At 50.6% G+C, this 27,251-nt stretch overlaps 10 protein-coding genes across 10 annotated transcripts; 5 read left to right on the top strand and 5 right to left on the bottom strand.

The window, feature by feature from the left end:
* Positions 1–523: 523 nt before the first annotated feature.
* On the top strand, positions 524–1,270 carry N7489_008972 (Tvp18 family protein; the record flags this gene model as incomplete). Its single annotated transcript, XM_056714722.1, has 4 exons — positions 524–560; positions 621–636; positions 822–917; positions 970–1,270. 4 exons carry the CDS (start codon positions 524–526, stop codon positions 1,268–1,270), a joined length of 450 nt encoding a protein of 149 aa, XP_056562344.1.
* Positions 1,271–3,305: 2,035 nt separating this feature from the next.
* N7489_008971 (Aim21 family protein) lies at positions 3,306–6,195 on the top strand (the record flags this gene model as incomplete). Its single annotated transcript, XM_056714721.1, has 3 exons — positions 3,306–4,227; positions 4,279–4,815; positions 4,844–6,195. The coding sequence occupies 3 exons, from the start codon at positions 3,306–3,308 to the stop codon at positions 6,193–6,195; spliced, it is 2,811 nt and encodes a 936-aa protein (XP_056562343.1).
* An 846-nt stretch (positions 6,196–7,041) lies between these two features.
* Positions 7,042–8,523, top strand: N7489_008970 (RING finger domain protein; the record flags this gene model as incomplete). The annotated part of the gene is made up of 1 exon (XM_056714720.1): positions 7,042–8,523. The coding sequence occupies one exon, from the start codon at positions 7,042–7,044 to the stop codon at positions 8,521–8,523; it is 1,482 nt and encodes a 493-aa protein (XP_056562342.1).
* Positions 8,524–9,059: 536 nt separating this feature from the next.
* N7489_008969 (mitochondrial 54S ribosomal protein mL40) lies at positions 9,060–9,766 on the top strand (the record flags this gene model as incomplete). The annotated part of the gene is made up of 2 exons (XM_056714719.1): positions 9,060–9,285; positions 9,423–9,766. 2 exons carry the CDS (start codon positions 9,060–9,062, stop codon positions 9,764–9,766), a joined length of 570 nt encoding a protein of 189 aa, XP_056562341.1.
* A 722-nt stretch (positions 9,767–10,488) lies between these two features.
* On the bottom strand, positions 10,489–11,452 carry rho2 (uncharacterized protein; the record flags this gene model as incomplete). The annotated part of the gene is made up of 5 exons (XM_056714718.1): positions 10,489–10,776; positions 10,840–11,031; positions 11,094–11,099; positions 11,175–11,253; positions 11,418–11,452. The coding sequence occupies 5 exons, from the start codon at positions 11,450–11,452 to the stop codon at positions 10,489–10,491; spliced, it is 600 nt and encodes a 199-aa protein (XP_056562340.1).
* Positions 11,453–12,988: 1,536 nt separating this feature from the next.
* Positions 12,989–16,693, top strand: N7489_008967 (uncharacterized protein; the record flags this gene model as incomplete). Its single annotated transcript, XM_056714717.1, has 3 exons — positions 12,989–14,087; positions 14,162–14,406; positions 14,468–16,693. 3 exons carry the CDS (start codon positions 12,989–12,991, stop codon positions 16,691–16,693), a joined length of 3,570 nt encoding a protein of 1,189 aa, XP_056562339.1.
* Positions 16,694–17,595: 902 nt separating this feature from the next.
* N7489_008966 (vacuolar protein sorting-associated protein 35) lies at positions 17,596–20,545 on the bottom strand (the record flags this gene model as incomplete). The annotated part of the gene is made up of 5 exons (XM_056714716.1): positions 20,362–20,545; positions 19,635–20,272; positions 18,573–19,564; positions 17,972–18,520; positions 17,596–17,913 (listed from the first exon to the last, which is right to left on the bottom strand). Exons 1-5 carry the CDS (start codon positions 20,499–20,501, stop codon positions 17,596–17,598), a joined length of 2,637 nt encoding a protein of 878 aa, XP_056562338.1. The 5' UTR covers positions 20,502–20,545.
* Positions 20,546–20,933: 388 nt separating this feature from the next.
* N7489_008965 (uncharacterized protein) lies at positions 20,934–22,130 on the bottom strand (the record flags this gene model as incomplete). The annotated part of the gene is made up of 1 exon (XM_056714715.1): positions 20,934–22,130. The coding sequence occupies one exon, from the start codon at positions 22,128–22,130 to the stop codon at positions 20,934–20,936; it is 1,197 nt and encodes a 398-aa protein (XP_056562337.1).
* Positions 22,131–22,141: 11 nt separating this feature from the next.
* N7489_008964 (uncharacterized protein) lies at positions 22,142–22,594 on the bottom strand (the record flags this gene model as incomplete). Its single annotated transcript, XM_056714714.1, has 1 exon — positions 22,142–22,594. One exon carries the CDS (start codon positions 22,592–22,594, stop codon positions 22,142–22,144), a length of 453 nt encoding a protein of 150 aa, XP_056562336.1.
* A 6-nt stretch (positions 22,595–22,600) lies between these two features.
* Positions 22,601–26,826, bottom strand: N7489_008963 (putative NF-X1 finger and helicase domain protein; the record flags this gene model as incomplete). The annotated part of the gene is made up of 3 exons (XM_056714713.1): positions 22,601–22,687; positions 22,971–26,691; positions 26,813–26,826. The coding sequence occupies 3 exons, from the start codon at positions 26,824–26,826 to the stop codon at positions 22,601–22,603; spliced, it is 3,822 nt and encodes a 1,273-aa protein (XP_056562335.1).
* Positions 26,827–27,251: the final 425 nt, after the last annotated feature.

Raw genomic sequence — 27,251 nt, 5'->3', positions numbered from 1 at the left:
GATACCTCGCCCAAAAGCGAGAAGCCCAGCAGGACTTTTAAGCTGATGCAGAATGTTACAGCCCGCCACTCTATTCAAGATGTTATCTGGTGAGTCACTTATATAGGAACCACAGCTTATTTGATCAAGTTCTTTCATAAATTGCAAAAATACACTCTATGAATCTTTTATGCATTGAAAGAAGTAGAAATAGCCCGACTAATTAGGGCCTTGACTATTGGCGTCTGCCTAGTGATTATGTGGGAAGCCTGTCTGAGAAAACAACGGGATGATCTTATCAAAGCAACGTTGGAACATTTGGAACACTACAGTGATCGTCATATCCCCATATATTTCATCCAGTTGCTCGTCGCTCTGTTAATTGTTGATCGTTGCTGCCCATTTTGTTTGTTTCATCCTTTGACCGCCCTGGATAATCAACCGCGTGTACACTTTGCCGGATTGACACCTCTGATCATCCGCGAATCCCCCCATCTTTGATCTTCAGCTCTTGTTTACCCCAATCCTTTTTCGCTAGCCCACCATGTCGCTAGGCGAAGAACTCCGATCGCGAAATTTCAGTAAGTGCCTGGATTCTGTAACACCATATCTCAACTGCTAACCTTGGTGGCCGTTTCTAGGCATCTATGGACAATGGTTAGTTTACCGCGTTGCCTTCCCACACCCAGTGCTCTTTGCAGGATTGCATCATGTCGCGGGAGAGCACTGGGCACTTTGACCAAATGGTTGAACTGTGTTTGCTACCTCGAGTGGCCGTGCTTCAATCACTCTTCCCAACATCAGTTCCGCATATACAGGGATCGATCTAACGAAACATCTAGGACGGGTGTGCTGTGTATCATCCTCTGCCTTGCGCTAGGGATTGCGAACATCTTTTCATTCAACGTGGTTCTGATAATCATCAGTGTCCTCAGCATGTGAGTCGCATGCATTTCCCACTGATTCATTGTGAAGTCTAACCCGTTTCAGTGCCTCGGCATTCATCATCCTCTTCATTGAAGTGCCCTTCCTCCTCCGAATTTGTCCCACATCACCGAAATTCGATTCCTTTATCCGTCGTTTTACAACCAACCCGATGCGCGCTCTTATCTACGCCGTCCTTGGTGGTGTCCAGCTTGTCAGTCTCGCCGAGAGGGCGTCTAGCTTGATTGCTGGTGCCGTCTTCCTTCTCATCACATCTATCTTCTACGCACTCGCAGCTCTGACGAAGCAAGAGTTTGTGGGCAGCAAGACCCTGGGTGGCCAGGGAGTTGCACAGATGATTGTCTGACGGCATGATGTTCATGCCGAGCCGTTCCTACCTTTTTGTATACCAGCTGGACCCATCTTTGGATTAATCCTGGTGATTGGAGGGCTGTGCGACACGATGAAATGCTCGATGCAGACGGTGCAGAAGATAAAATGTCATTTGGGCAGCATGCATTAGGATGGGCTATGAAATAGTTTTGTGTTTTTATTGTGTACTTGTATGTCTCTGTTTGGTTCAGGATGACCCTGCTGGACATGGCTGTTTTCAAAGTCGATGAGCGTTCCTACAGCAGATATATCCGTGGTTTCCTTTCTTTTTGTGGACTGCGTCCAGAATAGGAGTTCTGTTTACTATCTTGAAGTTGTATTCATTTACCAAGCTTAATCTAATCAGAGTGCCAGACTAGGATCCGTATAAATTCAGCTATATGTTGTAGATATACTCTGTGCTGAAGCATAAGCTCTTTGGGTCCCCAAGGGCTTAGAAGCATGTGGACAATACATCGAGTTCAACGCTTGGTAAAAAACTAAGGTAACAATGCCTAGGCCCATTAGGCAGTAGCTCGCCATGTGGGCGATACTGAGCCCAAGGCTAATACAGATATGGTTGGAAGTGCATCTATACCCGCCTGGCCCTGAGATAGTTCCACCAATAGGACTAGGTGGGAATAGATGTAGACTACGATGTATTTGCTACAACTAGTATTGGGTGTCAGCCATAGACCGACCGACCACGTATGTTATGTTATATACTGTATGTATATGCACACTAGGCGTCCCATATATGGCAATCCGTATACGAACTTGTGAGGTCCAGCTGGGCTAGGCAGCCGAATGTAATCGAGTCTGCCCCGCAGGAGTCAAGCCATAGTTCTGGCTTGAATCACAGGCAGTTGAGCCCAGGAACGTGGCGCAAAGGGTATTGACCTTGGGATATTGGTCACAGGTCATGCTACCCCGCAAATTCTTTTTAGCCCTGGTGATCAAGATGTGGCGGGTATTCTCGCTATTTCGGTTGAGAGTGGATCTCGACGTTGAACAGATCAGTGTATCCTAGTGAGTTGGAGGAATAACGAAGTCAAACGAAAGATATAGTTACGAGTCTAAGAGCTCACGAGCTAGCACACATGGAATACTCTATGGTTGTAGAGTGAAGAGTACGATGTAGAGTCAGTAGAGTTGGATAGCTACATGTCAACGATGATGCAATGCGGAGAACCATGATACTCACCGCCTCGGCCTTGCCAGCCAATCCAACTGTAGAGAAATCGTCTTAGACACTCCAATATTAAGTTCTAGACTATGTATGTACCGTGCAACATATGACCTCGGTGAGGAACTCTTTTTTAGATATCTTGTACAATATAGTTACAACATTCGGGAAGAATATACACGCTTTGATCATAGACCAGATGGTCTGGCCAACTGCGGGTACCATGTACTGTAAGGCTACAGAAACGAGGCATTATTCCAAGACCAATCCTGACCACTGGGACTGCAGATGAAAGAAGTAAAAAAAAAATGCCTCAATATGTATTCAGATCGAAAATCAAGGCCATAGACTGATCTCATCGGCGGGGCGATAGATTATAACGGATTATCGTTGGCCCCTATATGACCTACAGTAACGATACGGTATTAGTACGGTACGCTCATTCTCCGTTGCGGTCAGAGCACGTCAGGCTGGCAGAAAGAGCATACATCATCTCTCTTTCCCAAAACTTAGTGTCGGGATTGCTTCAATATCTTTGCTTTTACTGTTTCAATTGCGAGATTTGGCCCTCGTTCTAATTAGACTGAAAGTGGTTCTCACCATATTCAGGTAAGCAAACCATTCTATATGCTCTTATCAGCTGCATGGGCTAGGCGGGCCTACTCTCGGGGAGTCTTGCATCAATTTGATGCAAATCCATAGTAGCTGCGATTGGTTGCATGGATCCCTGCAAGTCAGTTGGGGCCGTGTCTCCATTGCTTCCCAGCCCGCAGAGGGCCAAGCGTACCCGTGGGGTATCTGGTTGGGCTGCCGCTGACCTGTTGACAGCTCCCAGGACTTCACCATGTCAAGTCAAACTGCTCCGGCCATCCCCCCTCGGCCGGCTCGATCTCCCAAACCACCGTCGTCGTTGGAAATGCCCAAGATACCACCACGCCCTGGCAACCGCCGCAATGATCGTTCGGCTTCACCCATGCGTGATAGCTATGCACCTTCGCCGTTCAATGAATGGAGTGGTCCTAGCATGAGCCGTACCGTTTCAAATGATCCGCCTCCACGTCCACCCAGCGTCACGATACCGTCTCTCGGCGAGGAGGGTATTGAATATGCGGACCTCGACCCAGGAAACGTGTCGGACAGCCATCACCAGACCCCCGCGGAGACTCGCAATGTTAGCAGTGATCTTAAGATCCATGCACCGAGACCCTCGTTGCCGACATCAAGTGCTGAAGCAAAAGTCCAGGCCGTCACCCGTACTGATTCCCGCCAGGCTGCTGCGGCAGGACTGGGCCGTGGTGTTTCGCCTGGTCGCGAGGAACCAGAACGCTCAAGTCGTTCCACACATTCCCGAACGAGTGGCTCACGCGCTGAATCCTCAACTGCGTCCAATGACCGCCGACATTCTACCCATATCGGAGAGGAGCACGGGTTCCGCGTGCCCATGTACCCCAATGCCGGTGACGTCCAGGCACCATCCCCCAGCCCGTACCTTGAACAAGGCTCGCAGCGTTCGAGCCGTAACCACAACCGCACTCGTAGTGCTCGGGACTCTTCCTTACCCCCTGGTAGCTATGGTTTGCACGGACATGGTGTTCAGCATCCCGATAAGTTTGAGAAGGCTTGGTATGAAAAGCATCCCGATGAATTTGTGAAGGAAGAAGGACAATACGGCCCTGGTGTCGGCACCCCGCGTCCAGATTGGGCGATGAGTAGCGACGACCTCAACAAGATTGTTCGAAGCTCGGCGCAGACTGGTTCCGGTCTTGGTGAGTAGTGGAACCAAGTGTGCTGTCACTTTAAAAGCTAACTGTAGCCAGGTACTTCCCCAACCGTTGTGGGCACCCCTGAAGAGGAGGTGGGATATTTGGCGTCCGACGAGTATATACATCAAATTGCTTCTCCCGCTCCTGACGTTCGACTCGAAAGCCAGCCGACCGTCGAGTCGCCACTTCGACAGATGAGTTTCCCTTCAGAAGCTACGCAGAAGCCAACCACCGCAAGCCCTCAGCGTCAACGTAGAACTAGTTCGCATGGACATCATGATAGTGGCGTTATCCATGTGGATGATCCGATGCATCCTTTGCACCACCCGGACGGCTTTGCCCCGACCCCGGCGCTGGAAGAGAATGAGCCGACAGATGAGAACGTTGAGGAGGAAGAAGAGCCAATCTTGGCGGCTGACGAAGTGCGCCCTGAGGCAGCGTACTTACATCCCGCCGTCTCGCCGACATTTGAGCATCGTGGAAGCTTCGATGATGATAGCCGCAGTCGAACCCCTAGTATCCACAGTCGATCCAACAGTCGATCAACAAGCGCGCAAGGCCAATTCCCGGTGCTGACTCGCTATGACTCGCGTGAGGATGCGCACACCCCCCCTTGAAGACGTCGATGAGTACGAGCCGTTGTTCCCCGAAGACGATGCTAAGAAAGAAACCGTGTCAGCTGCGGATCGTTTCAAGAAAAGGCCAGACACACTCAAGCATAGATTCCCTAGTCAGGATATCTGGGAGGATACCCCGAACAGTCTGCAGCTTCATGCCACCGTCACCACTCCAGATCTGCCTAAGCGAGACTCTTCTGAAATCTTCGAAACACCCGAGCAGGAGGCCACGCGTAGGATGCAGAACAGCAAGGTCGACTCTCATCAGGTGGCAACCCACATCCTGGAAGGCGAGAGCACCAAGGAGAAGACTCCCATACGACCAGACACTTTGAAACAGCGCTTCCCCAGTAGAGATATTTGGGAAGATGCCCCCGATAGTCACCAGCTGGTGACCACGATTGAGCCCGCGAAAGAAGAATTGAAAAGTCCAGAAGTACCTTCCAAGCCTGCGATTCCCCCGCGCCCACAGAGACAGGCTCAGTCTACCTCGCCGACCGAAAAGCGCCAACCACCAACAATCCCAGAGAGACCCAAACCCCAGGTCCCTACTCGCCCGGCTAAGCCCGGCTCCCAGGCCCCAGCAGGCACCGCTGAAGCCTCGAGAGAGGCCCCTGCAGTCAAGGCCAAGCCCGCAATCCCTGCCCGTCCGGGTGGAAGCAAGATTGCAGCCATGAAGGCGGGCTTCCTCACTGATTTGAATTCACGTCTGCAACTGGGCCCACAGCAGGCCAAGCCTCAGGAAAAGGAGCCCGAGGCGCCGGTTGAGAAGCAGCCTCTGAGCGATGCTCGCAAGGGAAGAGCCCGCGGTCCGGCACGACGAAAGCCAGCCGTCGAGAAAACTACTTCCAAACTCCCCACTATTCCGGAGATCAAGATCACAGAAGCTCTGAATGTCTGGCAAGTCGGCCAGGACGGGAATCTTGTTGTTGGGACCGGTAACAAGGAGAAGTTTGCCGCTGCTGTGAAAGAACCATCGGTGCCTGTTGAACGCCCAATGGCCCCTCCAATTGCCAAGAACACTGCCGGTGAATCTGTAGACCCAAAGCCTGAATCCCCCGTTGCGGAGGACGTGACTTCGCCCGAAACCACACCAGCAGATGTTCAGCCCATACAGACCCAGGAAGAAACGCCGAAATCGCCTGAGCCGTCTCCGGTAGCAACAGAACCAGCAGAGAAGGAGGAGGAAAAGGACGACGTGAGCGAGACAAAGCCCTCTGAACCTGCAGCTGCAGCCTCGGTGTTGACTGAATCTGCCGCAGCTCCGGCTAAAGTGAATGACGCCCTGGAAGACATTACTGCGTCAGGTAACGACAAGAGGGAGTCTGATGGGAGCATTCACTCTGAGCAGTAGTTGAATATGTGCATTGGTCACCCCTCGCTTTTCTATATGTCGCTTATCCCACCTCTGCCAGATCACATCTTGTTACTTTCTGCTTATTTTATGAATGATTTGTTACTTAATTCAAATTCCAATCTCTCCTTAATCCTTTTCGTAGACGACTGTAGTGTTCTGTAGCTGACCACAATATGATACTAACTTTCAATGTCCCCAATCTACTACATGGCTTCAATGTTGCCGTGAAGGTGTAAACGCAGCAAATACACGTTTAGTGAGCCCACAACATGCCCTCAGTGTAATTCAGTGTCCAGCTAGATATACCTACCCTTCTGCAATCAGACTCAGCAAAACAGTGAGCGAGCCTACTCGTAGGCACTAATATCGAAAAAAGGGCCTGGTCTCTCTGGCATGAGTGCATAAAGAGAAAACACTGAATAATGGTAGTATATTAGTGAATCTACATACTTGAATTAGAAAATGAAACACATCCGGAAGCAAGTCACATGCATAACTATATAGATGATACTAGATGTCCGACGATCATTTACCGTCTCCGGGGGTTGAGCTCGATGACCAATGTGACGTGATTGCCACGTGACCGTCGTTGACAGCCGCGGTTTACAGCCGAACTGAGGACTCCAACCTCCACTTAGCGGAATGGAGCTCCTCTCTTCTTGTGCTCTGAGGCAAGTTTCGAGACATTTGTTTGCTTCGTCAGCTTTTATATGGTTCACCTCTCTACCCAGAAGATGCTGAACCCCGTCCTTTGTCTCTTATCGAGCCTGATTTAGACCATTATTGCACTATCTATTTACATTTCTTCATCAGCCCTGACTTGCATATCTTGTCTCCGCTACGATGGCGTCCGTCCCGGGATACTCTGCAGCAGGCAGAACCAGACCACTCGATGACACCACGTCCGCCAATCCTGATGAAAACGCCATCTCGCAACAGACCATCTCACCTCAAGAGGAGTCGATGGAGGACACCGAAACTGTTTTCTTGAATAAGAGCGTATCAACACCAAGCCACGGATCGGATATCTCCAGCAAACCACTCAGTCCATCATCAAAACCCCCCAATGTCTCGGAGGAAGACGAACCGCGCAAATGCTGGATTTGCTATACAGATGAAACGGAGGACTCGCCACTGAACCTGGAATGGCGGTCGCCTTGCCCTTGTGCCTTAACAGCCCACGAGGCATGTCTGCTCGACTGGCTTGCCGACATGGAAAATCCCCGGTCGCGCAAAAGCAACGGCGGCGTAACAATGCAGTGCCCTCAGTGCAAGACGGAAATTGTGGTCACCCGCCCGCGGAGCTACGTGGTCGATATGCTTCGACTGGTCGAGCGCGTAGCAGGGCGATTAGTTCTTCCCGGCATGATGTTCACAGTGGCCGGCACTGTGTGGGCTGGGTGTTGCGCGCATGGGGTTTACTCGATGTACCTCGTTTTCGGTACCGAGGAAGCCAGACAGATCATGGAGGAGACTATGGAGGGGCCATGGAATCCCGGCATGAATATCGGATTGCCACTTATCCCGCTCGTCCTAATATTTTCACGCACTCGGTATGCCGAAGGCCTTCTTCCGGCTATTCCAGTTCTTTTCTTCGCTGCGCATAACCCCGGGCAGGAACCCGACTTCGACTTGTGGCCACCCACACCAGCTATGACATTTGCCGCGCTTCCATACATCAAGAGCTTCTACGGAGCGCTTTACGAACGGGTATTTGGTGGCCTGGAACGGAAGTGGATTGCCGAGGTACAACCCCGCGCGGCGGAAGAAGTCTTGGATGATGCGCAGCAACAAGATCAGGCGGAGGGTCTCGACCGGTTCGGTGAAAATGGGAACGGACAGATCCTGATGGAGATCGATCTTGAACTACAAATGGGAATGGGCAATGAAGATGAACAGGACCATGAGGCCGTCGGACAGGGTGAAGATGCCGAGGGCGGCCCCAACGGAGCACAAGATGCTGGACAAAACAACAACCCACTAGGGCTTGGGCGGCGACAGAACGAGATTATTGCCGATACCAGCAATCTCGCTGATGTCGTACTCGGAGCACTGGTCTTCCCAGCAGTCTCTGCGTCAATGGGTGGCCTATTGAAGTATCTTCTGCCTAAGTCATGGACATCCTCGGTCACGGACCGTGGCCGCTTAGGGCTACTTCAGACTCGCTGGGGTCGCAGTGTTGTTGGCGGATGCATGTTTGTTCTGTTGAAGGATGCGCTGGTCCTTTATTGCCGGTGGAAGCTAGCCCAAACACACCGTCGCCGCAAGGTCTTGAACTACGATCGAGCTAAGAAACACCATGCATCAAAGCGGTCCACTGGATAGCTTTGAACAGACCATTCCTTGTTTCAATCGGTTTAAGTCCCTACTTTCCTCTGCTTATCTTCGGCGCGTCGACAGCATTCTATGGCGTTTTATGGCATTCTCTTTGACGGCTTTGGTGGGATACTTCATATGTGATGCCTTTGATGACTCTCGATACTGCTGAATACCTCTATCTTATCAATCGACAAAAATACCAAGTCATGATCTCTGCTCAAAAGCCATGTATCAATTCTATCTGTACCTATCATCAATCTCAAGACTGGCTTAATTGACCAGTCATCGCACGTAGAAATTTCCTTTTTGGGTTTATTGTATTCTTCCAGTCCCTGCTATTCAATAATCAAATCAAATTGTCATTTTGAAACAACATGAAGTACAAATGCGTCGCACTAGAGATGCATGCAGCAGGAATGTTGATCACATTAAGCGCGCGGCTAAATAGGCGGACAAGATTCTGCCGTCAAGGAATTATTCCCCGTGGAACTCAATTACATCGAGCCCTTCCCATTCCTTCCACCTAACAGACAACCATCGCAATGAAGTCCTTATCACCAGCCCTCGCGTCTCTCGCGAATGTCTTCAAGATTCCCATGTCGATGGCGCCGGTCCGTCCATCAATTGCCCGGACGTGCCACGAGACCCTGAACCGCCAAACACAACAGCCCGGCCCAGTCACAGCAGCCCTGCAATCAGCGCCATTCTCGACGACAAGCGCAATGGCCGCGAGAAAGGGCAAGGGCCCCGTTGTTGACAAGCGCATCAGTACGTGCTATACCCCTGCGCGGAGCTCTCCTCCCCCGAGTCCCGACCCGCAAACCCCATAACCAAACCAAACACGTCTTATAGCCAACCCCATGGAAAGAGAACCAAAAACTAACGATCCGTTCCCAATTCTTCAGCTCTCATCCGCTACTTCCTCCACCACCCTCTCACCCCCCGTCCCCTCCGCTTCTCCCGCAACCGTTACCTTCGACACTGGACCATCCATCGCGCCTGGCAATTGTTCCGGGCCCAGCAGCGCCGCAAGCACGAGCTCGAGTTGATGCGCCAGTACCAGAGCATGCAGGAGGCGTGTGAGGAGTTGCGCACTGGCGCGGGTGATGGAGGAAAGCTGTTCCGTGTCTCGATGAACAAGAAGGGTATCTTCACTGATATGTTCCCTATCGAGTATGCTCGCATGCAGACTGATTCCCCTCCTTCTGATGGCTGGAACTATGACTGGAAGAAGCCTGGACAGAAATAAAGGACTTGAGGGAGAAATTGTCTTGGATTTGATGGTTTGAAGATTCATTGGACTGGAGGGCCCAGGATATATGTATCCGAGGATCAATTTGGCGCTATGTAACATATGCATTTCTTTTTTCATCTTGATATAGTCGCATTTCAAGCTCTATACTATTTTCTTTGAACTGTATACCTTTCCTGTGCGATATGCTATGACTACGTATGTGTGTAGGGGTACCTATAGATATAGGAGTATAGCTACAAGGTATAACACGCCGAAAGGAGATAGTTGATTATATGGTACCCTAAGCGGGTCTGAGCACAATGTATGAGAAATGAGCGCTGAAAACAAAGGCACCAGAATTACATGAAAGAAAAAGAGAACACAATGAGCGAGATCGCAATGTACTTCGGGGGATTGAATGTGAGAAGGAGGGGAATCCGGAGTTGCACGTGCATAAGCATAAGCCACAAAGAATTGATCAAAAAAAGGAAAGACGTAAGAAAGTACCTGCAAGGGAAAAGACACGGCTGAAAAATAACCGGAAAGCAGACATCGTACCCAGATCAATCGACCGGGTTAGCACAAGAACCTCCCAAACACCAGTGATGCATGATACAACGGAGTGTCAATCGATATCATGGTTTACACCAAGTTGTATCAATCAAGTTCCAAGTCAACAGAAAAACCGAGCGCTGGCAGAGAAAGAGTCGGCATTTTGCACATCCCAAATTGTAGCGTTAGATAACCACACAGCAAGACGATTTTCGTTTGTCGAACGTGAGCAACGCAGCCCGGGTGGCTGCCTCGAATACATCGTCGACACCCTCGCCCGTCAGAGACGAACATTCAAGATACTTGCGGGCTCCAATCGACGCTGCGGTATCGTGACCCTCTTTCGTCGTCACGAACTTGAGTGACTTCTTGCGCATTTCCTCAATCGCTAATGGGTCTTCACGAAGATCTTTCTTCAATCCAACCAAAAGGATCGGCACACCGGGACATCGCTCATTTGCTTCGTCGATCCACTATTCCGCAGATCAGTACCACTACCGATTCACTGCCGATGCTTCATTTTATCTGAGACGAACCTTGTGTTTCACATTCTCCAACGAATCAGGAGTATCCATAGCGAACCCAATCAGGAGGACATGGGCTTTCGAGTAGGCCAATGGTCTCAAGCGCTCGTAATCTTCTTGTCCTGCTGTATCCCACAGAGCCAATTGGACTGAGCGGCCATCGACACGGCAATCCGTCACATAGTTTTCAAATACCGTCGGTACCTAACGGGGGAGATGTCAGACATATGATTCGGAGGGGATGTATCGAGGTCGAGGGTACTAACATAATGCTGCGATATAAGAACATGTTAGCCACGGACTCTGCTTCTAGAAGCTTCTTCCAGGGGCTTAAGGACTGAACTCACAGTTGGGAAGTACCCGAGGGTAAAGACGCTGAGCAAACTGGTTTTTCCACATGCACCATCACCAATGATGACAAGCTTCCTATCAGGAGCTTCAAGTTAGCACAGGCGGACATCAATCTGCCTTGGATCCCACTGGCAATGGTATCGGAAGGTGCTAGGCTGCCACTTCCAATCGGCTTGCATAATCTCCTTTGCCATGCAGCGGGATGTAAGACACCATCTCAAAAAATGGGCTACACATACCTTCGCATCACATTATCATCCTGTTGTTGCGACATTATGAAGGTTGCGGAACCCTTTCGTGATACACAAAAGTAATGGGAGAGCGGAGGGTGTTGTGGATCAGCGAGATGACGCGGAGTTCCGAGTCAGATTTCAGCTGATTACGAGAATTGGCGAACACGGATAGTAAGGAAAGACCAGCCCTGGGCCGATAGTGCCCAAAAGGATTACGGAGAGAAGATGAACTGGTGGCCTGAAGATGCACCCGAACAGTGACGTGACGAGTTGATGGGGAGGGGGGAAAAGGTCGCGCTGCGGCTGAGGCTAATGATTGGGGGAATTTCTGACGTTGACACGAGAATCCCTGGACAACCTCAAAATAATAGGGGGTTTTAAAGAGAGAGTCGAAGGGTAGAAATTGAGTGAGCGGAAGGTTTTTTTAGAAAAAGAGGCGCAAGCTGAAGGAGGAAGATAAGATGAAGGGGAAGAAGGTACAATTACGGAGTACTCCAAGCGGAGATTTATTAAGGCTCACGCCGAGACTATGAAGAGGACTAGTACTATAAATATTAATAAGAGAGATGGGTTTCTCCTCGGGTTTGATCATCCTATGGGGATCCTTTTTTTGAGCCCTTCTCTTGTTTATCTCCTTAGGAGATATTTTTAATTAGCGCTCTCCGTGTCTCACACATAGCTCGGTGGATCAGAGCGCTCATACTTCCAAGGTTGTCTCCCTGCCCGTTTTATCATTTCACCGCCTAATGTAGGGGATATTGCTGGCAGTTCAAAGGCGGGCATGTCAAACATCATGTGACTCAAAACAAGGTGGATCAACATGGAAAAGCAGTGAGATGTAGACTGTTTTATTCTTGTAACCAATGCATGATACCTTGACTGCAAAGCTGATCTAGCTAATGACTTGAAATTTGCTACATCACTACGCTTGCATGATATTCTTGCAATTAAGATAGTGCTACTTAAGCATACAATTTGAGATTCAGGCCTGACGGTTAAGGCACCAGCTCGCTTGCGGCGGCTATCCCGTTGCGGCGGCACGACCAACCAGCCAGAAGGCTGGAAAGCCCATCACTCCATCCATTCGTTGGCGTTCGATCTGTTGTACCTCCTGCCTCGGCGCTCACTCAGCGATAATATCCTTTCAAGGTTGTTGATCCTAGCTTTGACTCATTGTTTGTTTTCCTCCGCTGGTTTGCCAGTGCCTGCAGGAGCTAATCCGAAGCGCAGACACGTCGTGACCCGCCGGGATCATTGTCTTTCAACCCCCCTCCTCCCGTGTCCTTATCCTATCTCACCCCTCACGTTTGCCACTACGGAAGTGTCTTTTGAGCAAACAACAAAGAACGCGATTGACTCTTTGTGCGTGAATACGCCAAGGGGAATAATTCCGGTAAGTTCGTACCAGATCGTGGAATCACCGGAGCTTTGTTGGTAGGGCTCTTTGGCTCTTCCGTTCTCCGCTTTCCCTCCTCATTCCACCACCCACCTTCTCTGACCTTGCTCTTCTAACTCAAGACTTGCTCTGACGGTATTAGTATGCTGCTGAGGCAGTCCCTGCAGCTTATTTTACCACCATGGCGACCCATATGTCAGCAACTCCGCTTCCAGCAACCAACGGCCAGACCCACGCGCGGGGTCCTCAAGGCGCTACATCGACCGGATCGGCCGCAACATCTGCGCCTTCTGTGAATCGCAAAAAGCAGAAACGTCGCCAGAAACAAGCTGCTCGCTTAGCCGCCGAACATCCTGATGCTTACGCCCCCGGAGATGCGGACTCACGAGTGACAGATGAACAGCGCTCCTACAATGAAGACCACGAATATCACCTCGACGATCACTCCCATACAGCAAGCAGTGATCATTATGGATTTGCGCCACCAGAACATCCCCACGGACCCACGATGAACGGACCCGACGGTCACCATGCTGCCTTGGGCGAGACCTCGAAAAGGAAGAAAAATAAGAAAGCGCGATCCAATTCCCATAACCATGCTGATCGTAGCGCAACTCCGCTTTCGAACCCTTCTGCCACTTTCTCCCACCCTCCTCCGCCTCCTCAATCCATGCCATACATCAGCCGATTCACTGGAAAACCTATGAAAAATAGCAGCATCTGGAACCAGTCAACTCTGGAAGAACGGGAAAATATCAGGACCTTCTGGTTTGAGCTCGGTGAAGAAGAACGACGCCAGCTTGTCAAGGTGGAAAAGGATGCTGTTCTGAAGAAAATGAAAGAACAGCAAAAGCACTCTTGCAGTTGTACGGTTTGTGGAAGAAAACGAACTGCGATCGAAGAAGAGCTAGAGGTCCTCTACGACGCATACTACGAGGAACTGGAACAATATGCGAATAATAATCAAGGCGCATTCGACGAAGGAGCTCCTATCATCCCTCCTCCTCGACTCTATCAACCACCCCTTCGAGCCCCAGGGCAGCATACTAGGACGCACGGCCAGTTTCACCCATCACGGAGCCGGGTCCAGGAGCTACCCGAAGACGACGATGATTTAGAAGAGGATTACGACGAAGAAGAAGAGGAGGAGGATGACGAAGAAGACGAGGACGAGGAAGAGGATGATGAGGAGCTGTACAGCGACGAAGACCTTGAGGATGATGAAGCTCGAGCAGCCCGCGCTGATTTCTTTGCATTTGGGAATAGTCTAACTGTGAAAGGTATGCAACAAGGTCACTTGGTCGATATTATAAGGGTTCGACGTTTAACTTTGGATACTTATCATTTCTACTAGATGGCATTCTTACAGTTGCGGACGATCTCCTCAAAAATGATGGCAAGCACTTCATCGATATGATGGAGCAACTGGCCGAACGGAGGATGCAAAGAGAGGAAGATACACAGTACGGAATGGCTGCTGCTCATCAATCCTTCCATGGGCATAATCATGGTCCTCTAGATGATGAGGACTACGATGATGAAGAGGATGATGAGGATTATGATAGTCAAGAGGAAGAAGAGTTCGACGAGGACGAAATGGTACGGGTCTATGATCTAGGATGTGATATTGTTCGCGCAAGTTTGCTAACAATAGTAATAGGATGCCATGACCGAAGAACAACGCATGCAGGAAGGACGACGGATGTTCCAGATTTTCGCCGCCCGGATGTTTGAGCAACGAGTTATGACAGCATACCGAGAGAAAGTTGCCGAGCAGCGTCAGAAACAGCTAATTGACGAGCTCCTCCAAGAGGAGACGTTGAACGAGCAACGCAATGCGAAAAAGGCCCGGGAAGCGCAAAAGAAGAAAGATAAGAAACGATTGCAAAAACAAGCGAAAGAAGAGGAGAAAGCCCGCCGGGACGCTGAGAAGGCAGCTGAGGAAGCGGCTGCGAAGGCTGCGCAAGAGAAAAAGCTCGAAGAACAGCGATTAAAGCGCGAAGAGCAACGGAAGAAACGAGAAGCTGAAAGAAAGGCACAAGAGGAAGAGCGTGCTCGCAAAGAAGCCGAGAAGCAGCGAAGGCTCAAAGAAGAACGGGAACGTCAAGCTGAAGCTGAGCGCAAGCAACGAGAACAAAAGGAGGAGAAGAAGAGGCGAGAGGAAGCCAAGCGCAAAGAAAAGGAAGAGCGTGAGGCCACTGAAAAGAAGGCCAAAGAGGAGCGTGACCGCAAAATGCGCGAAGAGCAGGCGAGAAAGGACAGAGATGCGGCGCGAGAGCAGGAGATCCGAGACCGTAGTGGAAAACGTGAGCAAGTCAGAACCTCGCCACCACACACTCTGCCAGGCGTCATCCCATACAATCTCCAGTCCCAGGCCCCTCCTGGTTTCCTGCAGTCTCCGCATTATCCCACGGCGACACCTATTGTTCCCAAGGTTTCGACCCCGGGGCGGCCTCGCCAGCAATCCCACCATGGCTCTTCTACATCATCCCCTCACTCGCAACCTAACAGCGCCGATTCCTCTCACCACCCTTCCATTTCCCCGCGTTCCATGGGTCATTCGCAGTCAGGAGCGACTTTTGGTACCAGACAAGGTTATCAACAGCCTCCTTTGCACCACCCTCAGCCTTCCGCTCCTCTGTCCCCTCTAGGGCGCACAAATCCTTCAGCATTTTCTGGCCTCGGCGGTCTACCGTTCAGCCCCCCGGGCATACCAGGAATGGCTCCGCGATCGGCTCACCCTCCAGAATCGATGTATTCGTCGAATGCTGGGATGATGAACCCTTTGCGACCATTCAATGGGTCTGGCGGAATTCCCGCGCCGCCTGGGATGAACGGTGTACGCCCCATGCCGCCGAGCCGAGCGTTCCCACCTGATTCTGGACACGGTCTTCCCTTCGCTGGCAACCATGGAGTGCCTGGGGCATTCCCTCTGCAGCAAGCAGGTCTGTCAAAAGTTCATTCCAGGCAGCCCTCTCTTTCATTTGACCGTTCCCCGTTAGAGTCTGGGACCCAGCCATTCCCCATCACACGGCCCAGCCCTATCAAACGCCCATCCAGCTCCGCACAGGACCGACAGAACAATGGCAATGCTTCCGCGCAGCAAGATGTGGATGGCTTGAGTGCTCATCTAGGCAGCAGTGCACTCCTTGATGACACTGATGCTACATATCCATCAAATCTGTCTCAATCATTGCCTGGTGCCCCCGCACCCGGGCCATTCCCGGGCCCAACGCGAGCAAGCTTCCAAGGATCATCCTTGTTCTCGGATCCTCTAGGATCCCCGCAGAATAACTTGGCAGCTGTTTCTCCCATGGGCAACAGTACATGGGGTGCGGCGCCCTTCGGAGGCTCTGCTTTCCCTTCCACATGGAGACCCGCCCCTGCCGGAACTGGCTGGCCTCCCAATAATGCCTTCGCAGCGGGTGGTCATCATCGGCCCCACACTTCTCGGCCCGTTACAATCCGCCTGTTGGTCATCCAAGCATGCAAGCACCTGAACTCAATGACCAGCCCGCAGAAGGGTGCTGGGAGCTTCCATGATGTGAACCTTGTTCTCGGTCAGGTGGAGCAGCTGCGCAACTCAGGCGAGCCATCAATCTCTTTGGATGAAATGCTTGATATCTGCGATACAGAAGGCAGTCCGCAGAATGGCGGCGGATCATTCTCTATCAAGGAAGGCCCGAGTGGCAAGTCTGTCCGGTTCGAGCCCGATCCCAACAGCGCGGCCTCAGGTCATCGGGGTAGCATTGTGCCTGGCGATATCGGCAGCCCGGTTCCTAGTAACAGTCACCCAGCCCCCTTCAGCGGATTCGGCGGACCCTCCGTGCTGCGACAGTATGCTTCGCCTCCGACTGGCTTATTCGGCGGGACTTCTCTATCCTGATCACGACTTGATGCCAACTGGGCCTTGGGATGAATCTTCTTCTCGGCCTCCTTTCCAGCACTCTTACTGGAACGACTTTGAAATGCCCTCGTCTATTTCTTTTTCATTTCCTTTTTTTATTGAAGCGTCATGGATTAACGTCATACTCACACATCTGTCTACATCTTTCTACCCGAAAGAGTCACTGCTATTGATATGGGTTGTTTATTTGCTTGGTATTTTTCCAATGTGTTTGAATGCTTTACTTTTAAGTATGGCATCCGGATTTGTTTATGTACGGTATGAGTCTCTGGCCTTTCTACATTATGCAGCGATATCCGTGGAGATAGGGTTAGTCTCCCACTCCGTTCATCGTCTTGACCAATTGCATGATCGAAGGTTTCTTCGGCTTTCGCTTGCTGGCCATTCGCGTAGAACGTAAGTATATAGGTAGTAACGTAGAGCTGCGTGGTCTCTGGTATCACGTGCAATGCAGATAGGGTTTATATATACTTTAGAGGACATTAGCTAGTGGCTGGTTCCTCATGGATGAGATCATATTTTCCATTAACTGACCCCTCGGGGCTACCCAGGTGCTTAGTGGTTCTACAAATGGAAAAGAGAACAGGTTGTTCATGGCCGATACAAATCACGTTGAAAGGGTATGGTGTTATACGGAGACAATGATACACTTGTATATACTAGGGATGAAAGAAGACCGAGGAGCAGCAAGGGAAAAAGAAAAGCAGGCTTCCAGGAACAAAAGAAAGACAAAAAAGACCAAGGAAATAGAGTAGGGCAGAAAACAAGCCCTGCCAGGGGGATGAACACAGAATCGGCACATCACATACGTACACTGCTCCTTGAAGATAACTGGGAGATGTGTGTCCTGACTAAAATGGCCTAGACATCCATCTTGACAATTACTTTGGTGGGTCCGTAACAATGCCTTCGTATTCGCGAGAGCGAATATACTCCAGCGTGCGTTCAAAGTGGCGCTTCGGGGCGTCAAGATTAGCATTTTGCTCATCTTCGGTCGTCTGCAGGTTGGAGTGGATGAGTTCGATGAGACCATTCAGGTACTTGGTAGTTACGGTCTCGTTCTGCTGGTCGAAATAGTAGACGTAGCGGTTGAGGATTTCCACAAATAGCTCGACGGAGACAGCAGTGTCCATGCAGGCGTCGGCCACACGGAGGGCGCGCTGGAGGCACTCCAGGACTCGTTTGCCGTCACGGTAGAGCTGCAAAGTTGACGTCAGCTAAGAGGTAGTAAGACATTGGAATTGGAGATAAACTTACATCTTTGGGATCTTCTTCTCCACGTTGAGGGTTCTCGACTACCCACCAGAGGTGGCTTGCAAGGTACACCGCGCGGCATTGATCGGGCTTCTTGAGGAGTTTGCTTCCATGCAGCGCAGCTTTGGTAATGAGTGTGTCATAGTTCTCCTTAGAAAATCCACGACTCCCATGTAGGGCGCCTGATATGATGCATACGGCCTGGAATTGGGCGCGCGAGTCGCTGATGGCATCTTCATAGATGGTGAATGCCTGCGCGAAGAACTCGTAGCTGACTTCCTCAAATCCTGTTTGATCGGCAATCTCTCCACACATGACAAACAGTCGGAGTGCGAGATCGGCGCAACCTGGATTTACGCGCTGGTACAAATTGTTGACGCTCTGGTGCATGAACCGGTATAGAGCCGACGACTGCGATTGCCAATTGTCGTCGTAATGCTCGCGCGACTTCAGTTTGCGGGCCAATCGAATTGAGGCCGTTATGATTGCAGGAGTAGTATAGCGGATTCGTTCGTTACCATCGGCGAATGCCTTGCGCGTTGCTTGCAGAAGCTATCGCAGACTGTTAGTTATAGGTAATAAAGCATATGGCAAATGACCCTACCTTGAGCTGAGTGTCATTGTCCGATGCCTGAATCAAGTGCACGAGTCTCGCAAGCCACCCTTGCTCTTCTACCGTCTCGTCAGTTTCTCCTCCCCGCCGTTGGGACTGTGACCCAGGGTAGCCAGCAGACTGCTGCATGCCTTCCTTGATCAATACTCTTGCCGTCTGGAGCACACGGTCGAGGTTTTCCGTTGTGGAAACCAAGATCTTGTTCTTCAAGAGACTGCGAATGACCTCGCCAGCAACAGCCCTCCTTGTAGGGTACGACTGTGAGGTCAGTAGTGGCAGGTAATGTGGCAATGCCAAGGCTGTGAAGATCGAGATGTAAGATTTGAGAGGAGCATTGAGAAGGTGGAGGATGTGTTGTTGGGTTGGCGCCGAATGCAAATCGGCATGATCAGTGTACTCGGCAGTCTTTTGCGTCGCGAAGTCCAGGACTTGGTCAACATACTCTAACCGGTCTGGATAAGTATTCAATGCCAGATTGACAAGTGATACCAACAGCGCCATGGTGTCTTGAATCGGCAGTGCACGGGTTCTGATCAGATTGACCACTTGATCGTAGAATATATCGTACAGCTTAATTTCTGCTGGGATACCAGGCTTAGCGTCGTCCCCATTCTCAATCTGCTTGTCTTCCGTTGGCGGTTCAGCAGCCTCGGCGCTTTCTTTGGGTGTTTCTGCTTCGTCGTTCTCGGTACCATTTTCCTTGGAAATTTCATCGGCACTGGCGTCCTTTGGTTGTTTGGTTTTGGTCTCTTTGGCAAGCTCGAGCTTTTGCAATAGCTTAGTGACAGCTTCTTCCTCACTTTGTTTCCGTGCTTCTGGTTCTACCGCCGAATCCGCTTCCCTTGCCGCATAAGAAGACAAACGGTCCATAAGACCAATGACGATTTTCTTCAGATCCACGTGCGGGTTAAGTCTGGCGATGGCAGATAATAGAAGGTCCAAGGTGTGCAGGTGGAACTCATCTGGGAAGACCTTTGTGATAACTGTTGATCAGATTAGCAAATGGACCAAGCAAGAGTATATTCCGAGAGAAAGGAGACCAGGGAGCCATACCCTCCAGGAGATATTCTTGCGCAAGGACATCTCGGCATTGTACAACCTGTTCCAGAAGAGCTTGCAAGATACCAGATTTGTACCCTTCAAGATCAACCAACTGGCTGAGTCGAACAATGTTGCTACCGACGAGCAGCTCCAGTTCGCGTCGTTCTTGTATGCGCCTATCCCGCTCTCGTGAGGGGCCCTGGTGCTGAAGTCGAACCCAGAGCTTGTTCATTTCCACGAAATTCGTCAAAACAAAGCTGATCGAATCCTGCATATTACCCTCTGGACCATCGCCGGTTCCCGAGGGCAAATAATCCCGTGCTTGACCGGAGAGGTAGTATCGCAAGAACAGGCCACGGATTGGGTGCTGAACACCTCGGCTCATCTCCATCATATCCTTCATGATCTCCTTGACCGGCGCATCTTCGACGGACATGTAAACCGTACCCACAGTGATCATCAAGTACAATCGGGGGACGATGTTGCCGGCATACTGAACGAGCTCATATAGGTCGGCAAGGTGGTTGACGGGGTGGTTCTCCTTTAGGTAGACGGAAAGGTGTCGCAGCGCATCAAAGACAGCCATGTACAATTCGTAATACTGCTTCGGGCCTAGACTGGGGGTTCGTAGTTCGGAGACAAGAGTCGATCTGCAGAGGTAGATTTCAAGCTGTTAGCATATGGATTCAATGCGCACGTTCCGAGGTCGCTGCCTAGGCAGTTTCAATGGGGAGCTCACCCGCATTTCAGCGCATCCATGAGCTTTCCAGGAGTCTCTAGACATTTGCGCATCAGACTCGACTGCTGCCTCACCACCCCCAATGCCTCCTCGAGGAGGCGGTTCTGGTCCTCGGTGACGGGTGGTGGGCTAGCCATCATTGAACGGGTGAGGGGCGGAAGCTAGGAGGAGAGCAGGGGTGAGCACATGCAATGCAAAGACAATGGGCTAGCGAGAGATGGTCAATTCATAAGACAAGAACCAAGGTGGGAATAATGGTGGAGGGGGAAGAGCGGAAGGACGTTGAGTGGAGGATAAGCTCGGGCGTGACAACTTGAGACTCCACGAGACGTCACCCGTGGACTTCCTACGACAGTCGATAGCGGCTCCTCATAACATTCCACCTCTTATATTGCCATGCCCTTTCACCTATACAGCTTCAAATGCTTTTACTTCTATATCTCTGTAATATTTCGAAGGCTATTGAGGTAGAAGAATTCAACCTGTTTTTATTACCTGCCGTACGGCAGCAGATTGGGCTGCCTTGTCACAAAGAATGAGCGCAAAGTCTTCTCTCTCGCTTCTCTCTTCCCCTAAAGATTCAATCTCTCCCTATCCTGATCCCAGTCCTGCGCCAGTGTAACTCCCTCCGCCAATCGAGAATGCTCGCCTCCCACCGGGGAATCGCACTCGGGGCAGCGGCTCGTTTGCCTGGCTAGACCACAGTCCCCAATGGTAAAGGGATGTCCGTTGCGACAGTAGTACCAATGCCCAGTTCCTGTAAACTCTTGAGCCATTGCCGAAATGACTGCCGTGCGTTCCTCGTTGGTAATAATTGTGTAGAATGTGCCTCCACGCAACATTTTCTCGACGCTGTGAACTTCATCTGCTAGTCCTTGTGTCTGACCCGGGTGCGCATCGCAAAGACCTCTAGCTTTCTGAATGGCAGCCTGGCCTTGCTTCAAGATAGTGTTCCTCTTCTCCGGTGTCAAGCAATGTGCCCGTTCGAGGGCATAGAGCTGCGCTAGGAAAATATGACCTTCTGCCTGCTGCAGAAGTCGATGGTGAGTGACCGCTTGCTGGATGAGGGTCTGGCAATCATCCTTGATCTTCTGTAGGTCAAGCTCGAATCGAGGTGTTTCCTTGCTTGGGCATCCTTGGGAAACAAGACTCAAAAGGTCAACGAGCAAAGCAATGTCCAGACGGATTAAGAGGGCAGTGCCCTGTAGGAAGCCTTTGGTCTGAAGCACATTTTCGACCTGATCAATGTTCTTTCTCGATATTCTGAGTGGTTGGCGTTGTCGGGCATTTTCGATCAGTCTCCGTACTCTCTCGAACGGTTGCTCCTCGGGTCTCACGCGACGCCTATAGAGATCGACGCGCTTTCGCAGGTCAAGAATGGAATCCCACCGACCTGGGTTTGTGCTCTGGATTATTTTTCCCATGCTCTGAATTTGATGGCTCCGTGGACCGGAAATCTCAATTAACGATGGCCAGGCATACTTTCTCTGACCCTTGGTTGCATGTAATTCATGGACAAGCCTGGGAAGCTCCTGTGCAAGTGGGACATATTCCTGGTTTAGTAAGATGATCAACTTTTTGGTCGACTCGTCGAGGATAGCTCGACGAACCAGCCGGCCATATCGGGCAATATCTCTCAGTGGGCCACGACAGGTGGCGCACGTTTTGATGTCTTGAATAGAGAACGGTGTCAATGATGCCCAGATAGAGACTGGCTTGCCACTGGCATCGACCTCGTAGTAGCGAGCCATATCCATTTGAGCATCCATGTTTTCAATTGTCAAGAAATGTCCACATTTGGGGAATACGCATGGGTTTTCGTCCAGGTTGATTTCCTTGTACGTTTGACCCATGATGAAGTCGACTTCATGATTTCGGATATCCTCATTTCCGCAGGTTTGGCAGAAGGAGGACGGAGGACATTTTTCTCCACATACCGATGGGCACTGATGTCCACAAGCCAGCTTTTTCTTGCACCGCTTAGAACATGGAACATGATCACAAGGGGCTGCACATGGCATTGAGCAGACGCTGTGAGGGCACGCTGAAAGGCATTTTTCTTCTGCGCAAGGAGTACACGGCTCGTAGCATTTTCGCGGGCACTTGGAATGACCGCAGTGCACTTCACAAGGAGCTTTGCAGGGAGGACAGGGCTTCTCACCGTGGCAGGGAAGGCTGCATGTATGAGCGCAAGTAGATTGATTCCGGCCACACCGTTGTTCGCAATTTCCATGATCGGCTAGAACGCCCTCATGTCCTTTAGTAACGCAGCGGTAACACATCTTCTTGCACAAGTGTCCACAGGGCAAGGGGCTGCGACATTGAGCTACGCAGCGATAGTCTTTTGTTTCCACGTCGACGTGGCATGGCAGTGAGACGACATGATTGCAGCCTGGGACCGTCTTGTCCACGCGTACCAAACAGCCAACTGTCGAGATATCTTGATCCTGCCAGCAAGGAAGGTTTGGCACTGGATGACCACATGGGAGTTTTCTGTGCATTTGATATACGTTGACCATGCACCTTTCCGGGCAAGGGTCCCCGCATCGCTTAGGGCACGAATGATTGCAGCCACTAAAGGGTCGAGGGCAACGCTCTAGGCAAAAGACAGCGTTGTGAAGAAGATCCGAATGGCATTTTTGAGCGCAGGCATGCCCACAGCTAAGCCGTTTAACACAGCGCAAGTTGCAACCTCCTTCGGGTGAGAACTTTGGAAAATCTTCTGGCGTCGAAACCGCAATGGGTGTATCTGGATGGCGTGGGCATTGCAGCTCCAGGGCCTCTCCGATATTTTGATCTTGCTTCAAAATTTTTACGACTTGGGCCCACATGGGAACATGGATCGAGGTCTCCGAATTGCCGATGATGTACATACCGTGTTGTGCTCGCGACAACAGAACATTGATGCGATTGGAAGTGCGTAAAAAGCCGCATTTGTTCTGTGGGTTGCTTCGGACTAGGGATATCACAACAACCTTTGCTTCTTCGCCTTGGAAGTTATCCACGGTAGCGACGCGAAGAGTCTGTGACAGGGCTGCTTTAATCATGGGTTTGGGCTTCACTTCATAATCCCCATAACCCGCCTGCTTGAGATCCTCTTGATCACGGTCGCCTACTACAATGGCAAAGAGTTCATCTAGCCTTTTCCGTAGTCGGTGGAGTTGGCCCAGATATGGAGTCAACACTGCAATGTCTCCGTGCTTGCATTCGCCTTGTCGAATAAGATGGTTGACCAGCAAAACGGTCATGTCGACCTCATGACTGTTCCAGTGAGAGGTTGACATGGCATCGGGGTCGGACCCTCCCTCTCGCTGTCGGTGATCCAACCAGAATAATCTTTTCCGCATCCCCATAATCTCTGGGTACTCCGAAACAGATGCAGCATCCTTCAGCTTTGGATACAGGGTTTCGCGGATTAGCCGAGCGATAGATGGATGCATTCGCCGCTGTGTTTCCAATGTGTTGAAAGGAGCTCCACAGCTCATGGGGCTTTTGTTTGAGCTCACTAGTCTTTCAAACAAGGAGATATCGAGTGAATACTGCGTACCGCCCCGAGGATTCTCGCTAGAGAGATCGTAGTTCTGAACCTGAGGGCGGAGTTGCTGTTGATCACCGATGAGGATTGCATGTTCAACAGATGGTATGAACGCCGTGAGCAGATGTGATTCAAGAACTTCTCCAGCCTCCTCGCACAGCATAAACTTGCATGCAAGTCTTCGGAACATATCCAGTCTACGGGCAAGCCCCGCTGTAGTGGCGCCAATGACATCTGCTTGAGCCAGGCAGCGAAGGTGCATCTCATCCTGGATGCTATCGTACCCCTGCTTGGCAGCACTGTGAGATGAAACGATTTGCCTAACTTGTTCGTCAACTTCTGCCCTGTATTCGCGACACCAATGGTTGTAAAGATCCTGTCTTTCTTTTCGGGACATTTCCAAGACATTGACGTCCTTGAGCCGGTCCACAGGCCGTGCACGAACATTGTATTTAGCTGCTGAATCAAGCCAGGTCTTGATCGTAGTCTGGGGATTGCCGGTATTCATTCCCAAGAACCCATCTTCTTGGATCAGCGAAAATAGCTGATCGTGATGGCCAGGGTCTGTCCGCTGGATATGGGACTTGAGACGAGCAATGGGGACTTCCCGTTTCAGGTCAAGGGCACGAAAATCGCCCTCACATAGTGAGAGTCTCTCGGCTGAGCTCCATCTTTCTTTCTTCTCCATCTTTGTTCTTGTTGTATCTTTCGCAACAGACTGAAGGTTGAATTTTTCCAACCTTTCAGACTTGGACTGGGATCCAATACGAACAATTTGAGACGTCACATTGTTGTCCAGTAAGGCCTCAAGAAGCTGGTCGAGAGCATGGTTGGTATATGTGACACATAGTATGGGTCCTAATCTTCCCCTGGTAGCTTCTTTGTTTGCCAGTAAGACTTTGATAAGAGCCACACCAGTGTAGCTCTTGCCAGTACCAGGTGGCCCTTGGATTAAACCGAGCTTTCGCTTCAAACAACTGATCAATGCGCGAGCCTGCGCACCATCCAAGGTTGAATGATCCTGTACGTATTTCACGTCAGATGGTTGATCAACGCGGACGTAGAAATTAGTATCATTCTTCATGAGGCAGCGGAGATTGAATGCAAAGCCAGGCTGGGAAGCATACAATGCAGGAGCCATGTCGGATATGTTGAAATCGTCGTAGACCCATGGAACAAACAGCTCTGAGAAAGGTAGGTTTTGGGCCACCTTCATTGATTGGAGTGCTTGAAGCGCCGGTTCAAATGCTGGAAGAATGACTCCTGGGAACTCCACCAGAGAAATAGTGGTCTTTTTAGGACTAAAAAGGTCCAGAACGACTTGAGTGTTGGCGTACCGAGAATCAACCGGCATCAACATAACAGAGCCTCTCGTGGAACTCTTCCACAACGTTTTCGGCTCTGCCTTGTTCTGTGGGGGGACTTGATGCTGTGGGAGGGAAATAATCTTTTTGCGCCTGGGTGACATGTCACGATGTGTCACGGTGCAAAACAACACCACGTCCTTTTGAACGATCAGACACACAAGCGCACCGGGCTGTAGACGCTTTGAGTTCTGCCACCACATCTCTCGGGCCATGGGTGAGTGGTTTGTTACTCCGGCAGGCTGAGGGAAGTCGACTTCGAAGTAAAGACCCGAAAGCCAATTGAACTCGAGATTGGCCACCAAGCACTTAGGATATACGAATTTGCGCAATTGTGACTGCTGGGCACGCGGACTCAGTTCGTGGTGGATTGCATCTCGAAGTTGACCGACGGTGTCTTCTCGTAACAACCGAAAGTTTCGATCTAGCAACCCGTCGATACCATCAATATGCCATTGAACTGGGTCAGTGACGGGCAAATACTCCCCTCGAGGGCTGCAGATTTCTTCGAAGCTAGGCATGATCTTAATCTGGCAGATGTCGTCAAAATCATTGTTGTGTCTGCCTCCGGGAGTCTCGCGATTGGCGACAAAAACGGCTTTGCTTTCTTTCTTCACTTCCTTCTCTGGTGTGCCCGTTGGGAGGGACTTCCCAGTCTCCATACGCTGAAGAAGACGACCAAGGTGTAGCCGAGATTGGTAAAGTCGACGGTCGCTCATGCCATTCTTGTTATTCATCGAGGCGAGCACAGTTTCAAATCTGTGTGCCACGTCATGCAGACAGTCCTGGATAGGGGCCGTAGAATTCAGGTCCGCGATGCGGGAGAACGTGTGTAGAGATGCCTCCAGTAACATGGCGCTGCCTTCGTTGGTGGTGTCCGTTTCGAGAACTCCACAGATGAAATTGAGCCATCGCGCTGCTCTAGATCCGTCGATTCCAAACAAGACATTGTAGATTGTGCCCACTGCCTGCTCCAGTACCAGAGAGGATACAACCTCAGGATTTGTGACTGTCTCTAGAAATGGTAGCACCTGAGTCTTGAAAATTAGATCTCTCGTTGTGACATCCATGCCTTCGAAATTTTCCTGGACAAGGTCCAAGATTAGGCGTAAGCCATCTTCACTCGCCAATGTCCGGATGACTTCTTGTCGTATGCTGGCGTCGAATCCAATCAGTTCCCTCGCTTTCCGGAAGATAGTCGTTTTCTTCCCAGAGGAGGGACGAATGACCGCCGTGCGTAGAGGAATGCTGCCTTGCCATGCTCGAAACTCTTTTTCTGTATTTGGCAAGCCACGATCACGTCGGGGCAAGGGCTCAGGACGTCGAATCTGGCTGTTTGAAACTTTTGAACTGCGGCTTTGGCCATTGCTCACATGAGCAAATTTGCAGTTTTTCCATTGGCATTTGCCTCTGGCGAAGTCACGGCACATCCTTTATAGGTTAAGTTGGTTAGCATCTTCCGCATATTCCTCAGAAGGCTTTCCAAATGTGCTCAGGTATCTCTCAAATCGATTGTCATATGTTGCGAAAGTAAGAGAGATCTAAATCATACCTTTGGGAGTCCATGATCTGGTATCATCTCCTGGTCAAGCGCTTGGTAGAAACAAGATGCTGGAGAGGGAGATCTCTAGCTGGTTGATATCACAAGAAGATGTGATTTATGGAGGTCAAGGAGGTTGAAAGGAATGCAACGTCCGGCTTTCCAATTGTTGTTTGCTGTGGGATAAGCCCTAAAACTTATGAAAGACCGTGACAGAAAGCAAGAGGGTGAAGGAGAAGGAAAGCAAAGAGATATAATTTTCAAACTTGTCAGGTGCCCAGGTGCCAATCGCCCATTTACATAATTTTCGAAGGTTGCCCCGGCATTTGCGTAAGCTTCTTTCGTTGCCATCTTTTAGATATACGTACATAATGTATTGGACTGGTATCTTCGTTTTTGACTACCTATTTGATACATGTATGTTCGACGGAACCGGGCAAGGAAGCGATAG

This window comes from Penicillium chrysogenum (assembly GCF_028827035.1).
Source record: "Penicillium chrysogenum strain IBT 35668 chromosome Unknown utg000005l_segment0_segment0, whole genome shotgun sequence".
NCBI classification, from domain to species: Eukaryota; Fungi; Ascomycota; class Eurotiomycetes; order Eurotiales; family Aspergillaceae; genus Penicillium; species Penicillium chrysogenum.
This window is presented reverse-complemented; position numbering and strand designations above follow the sequence as displayed.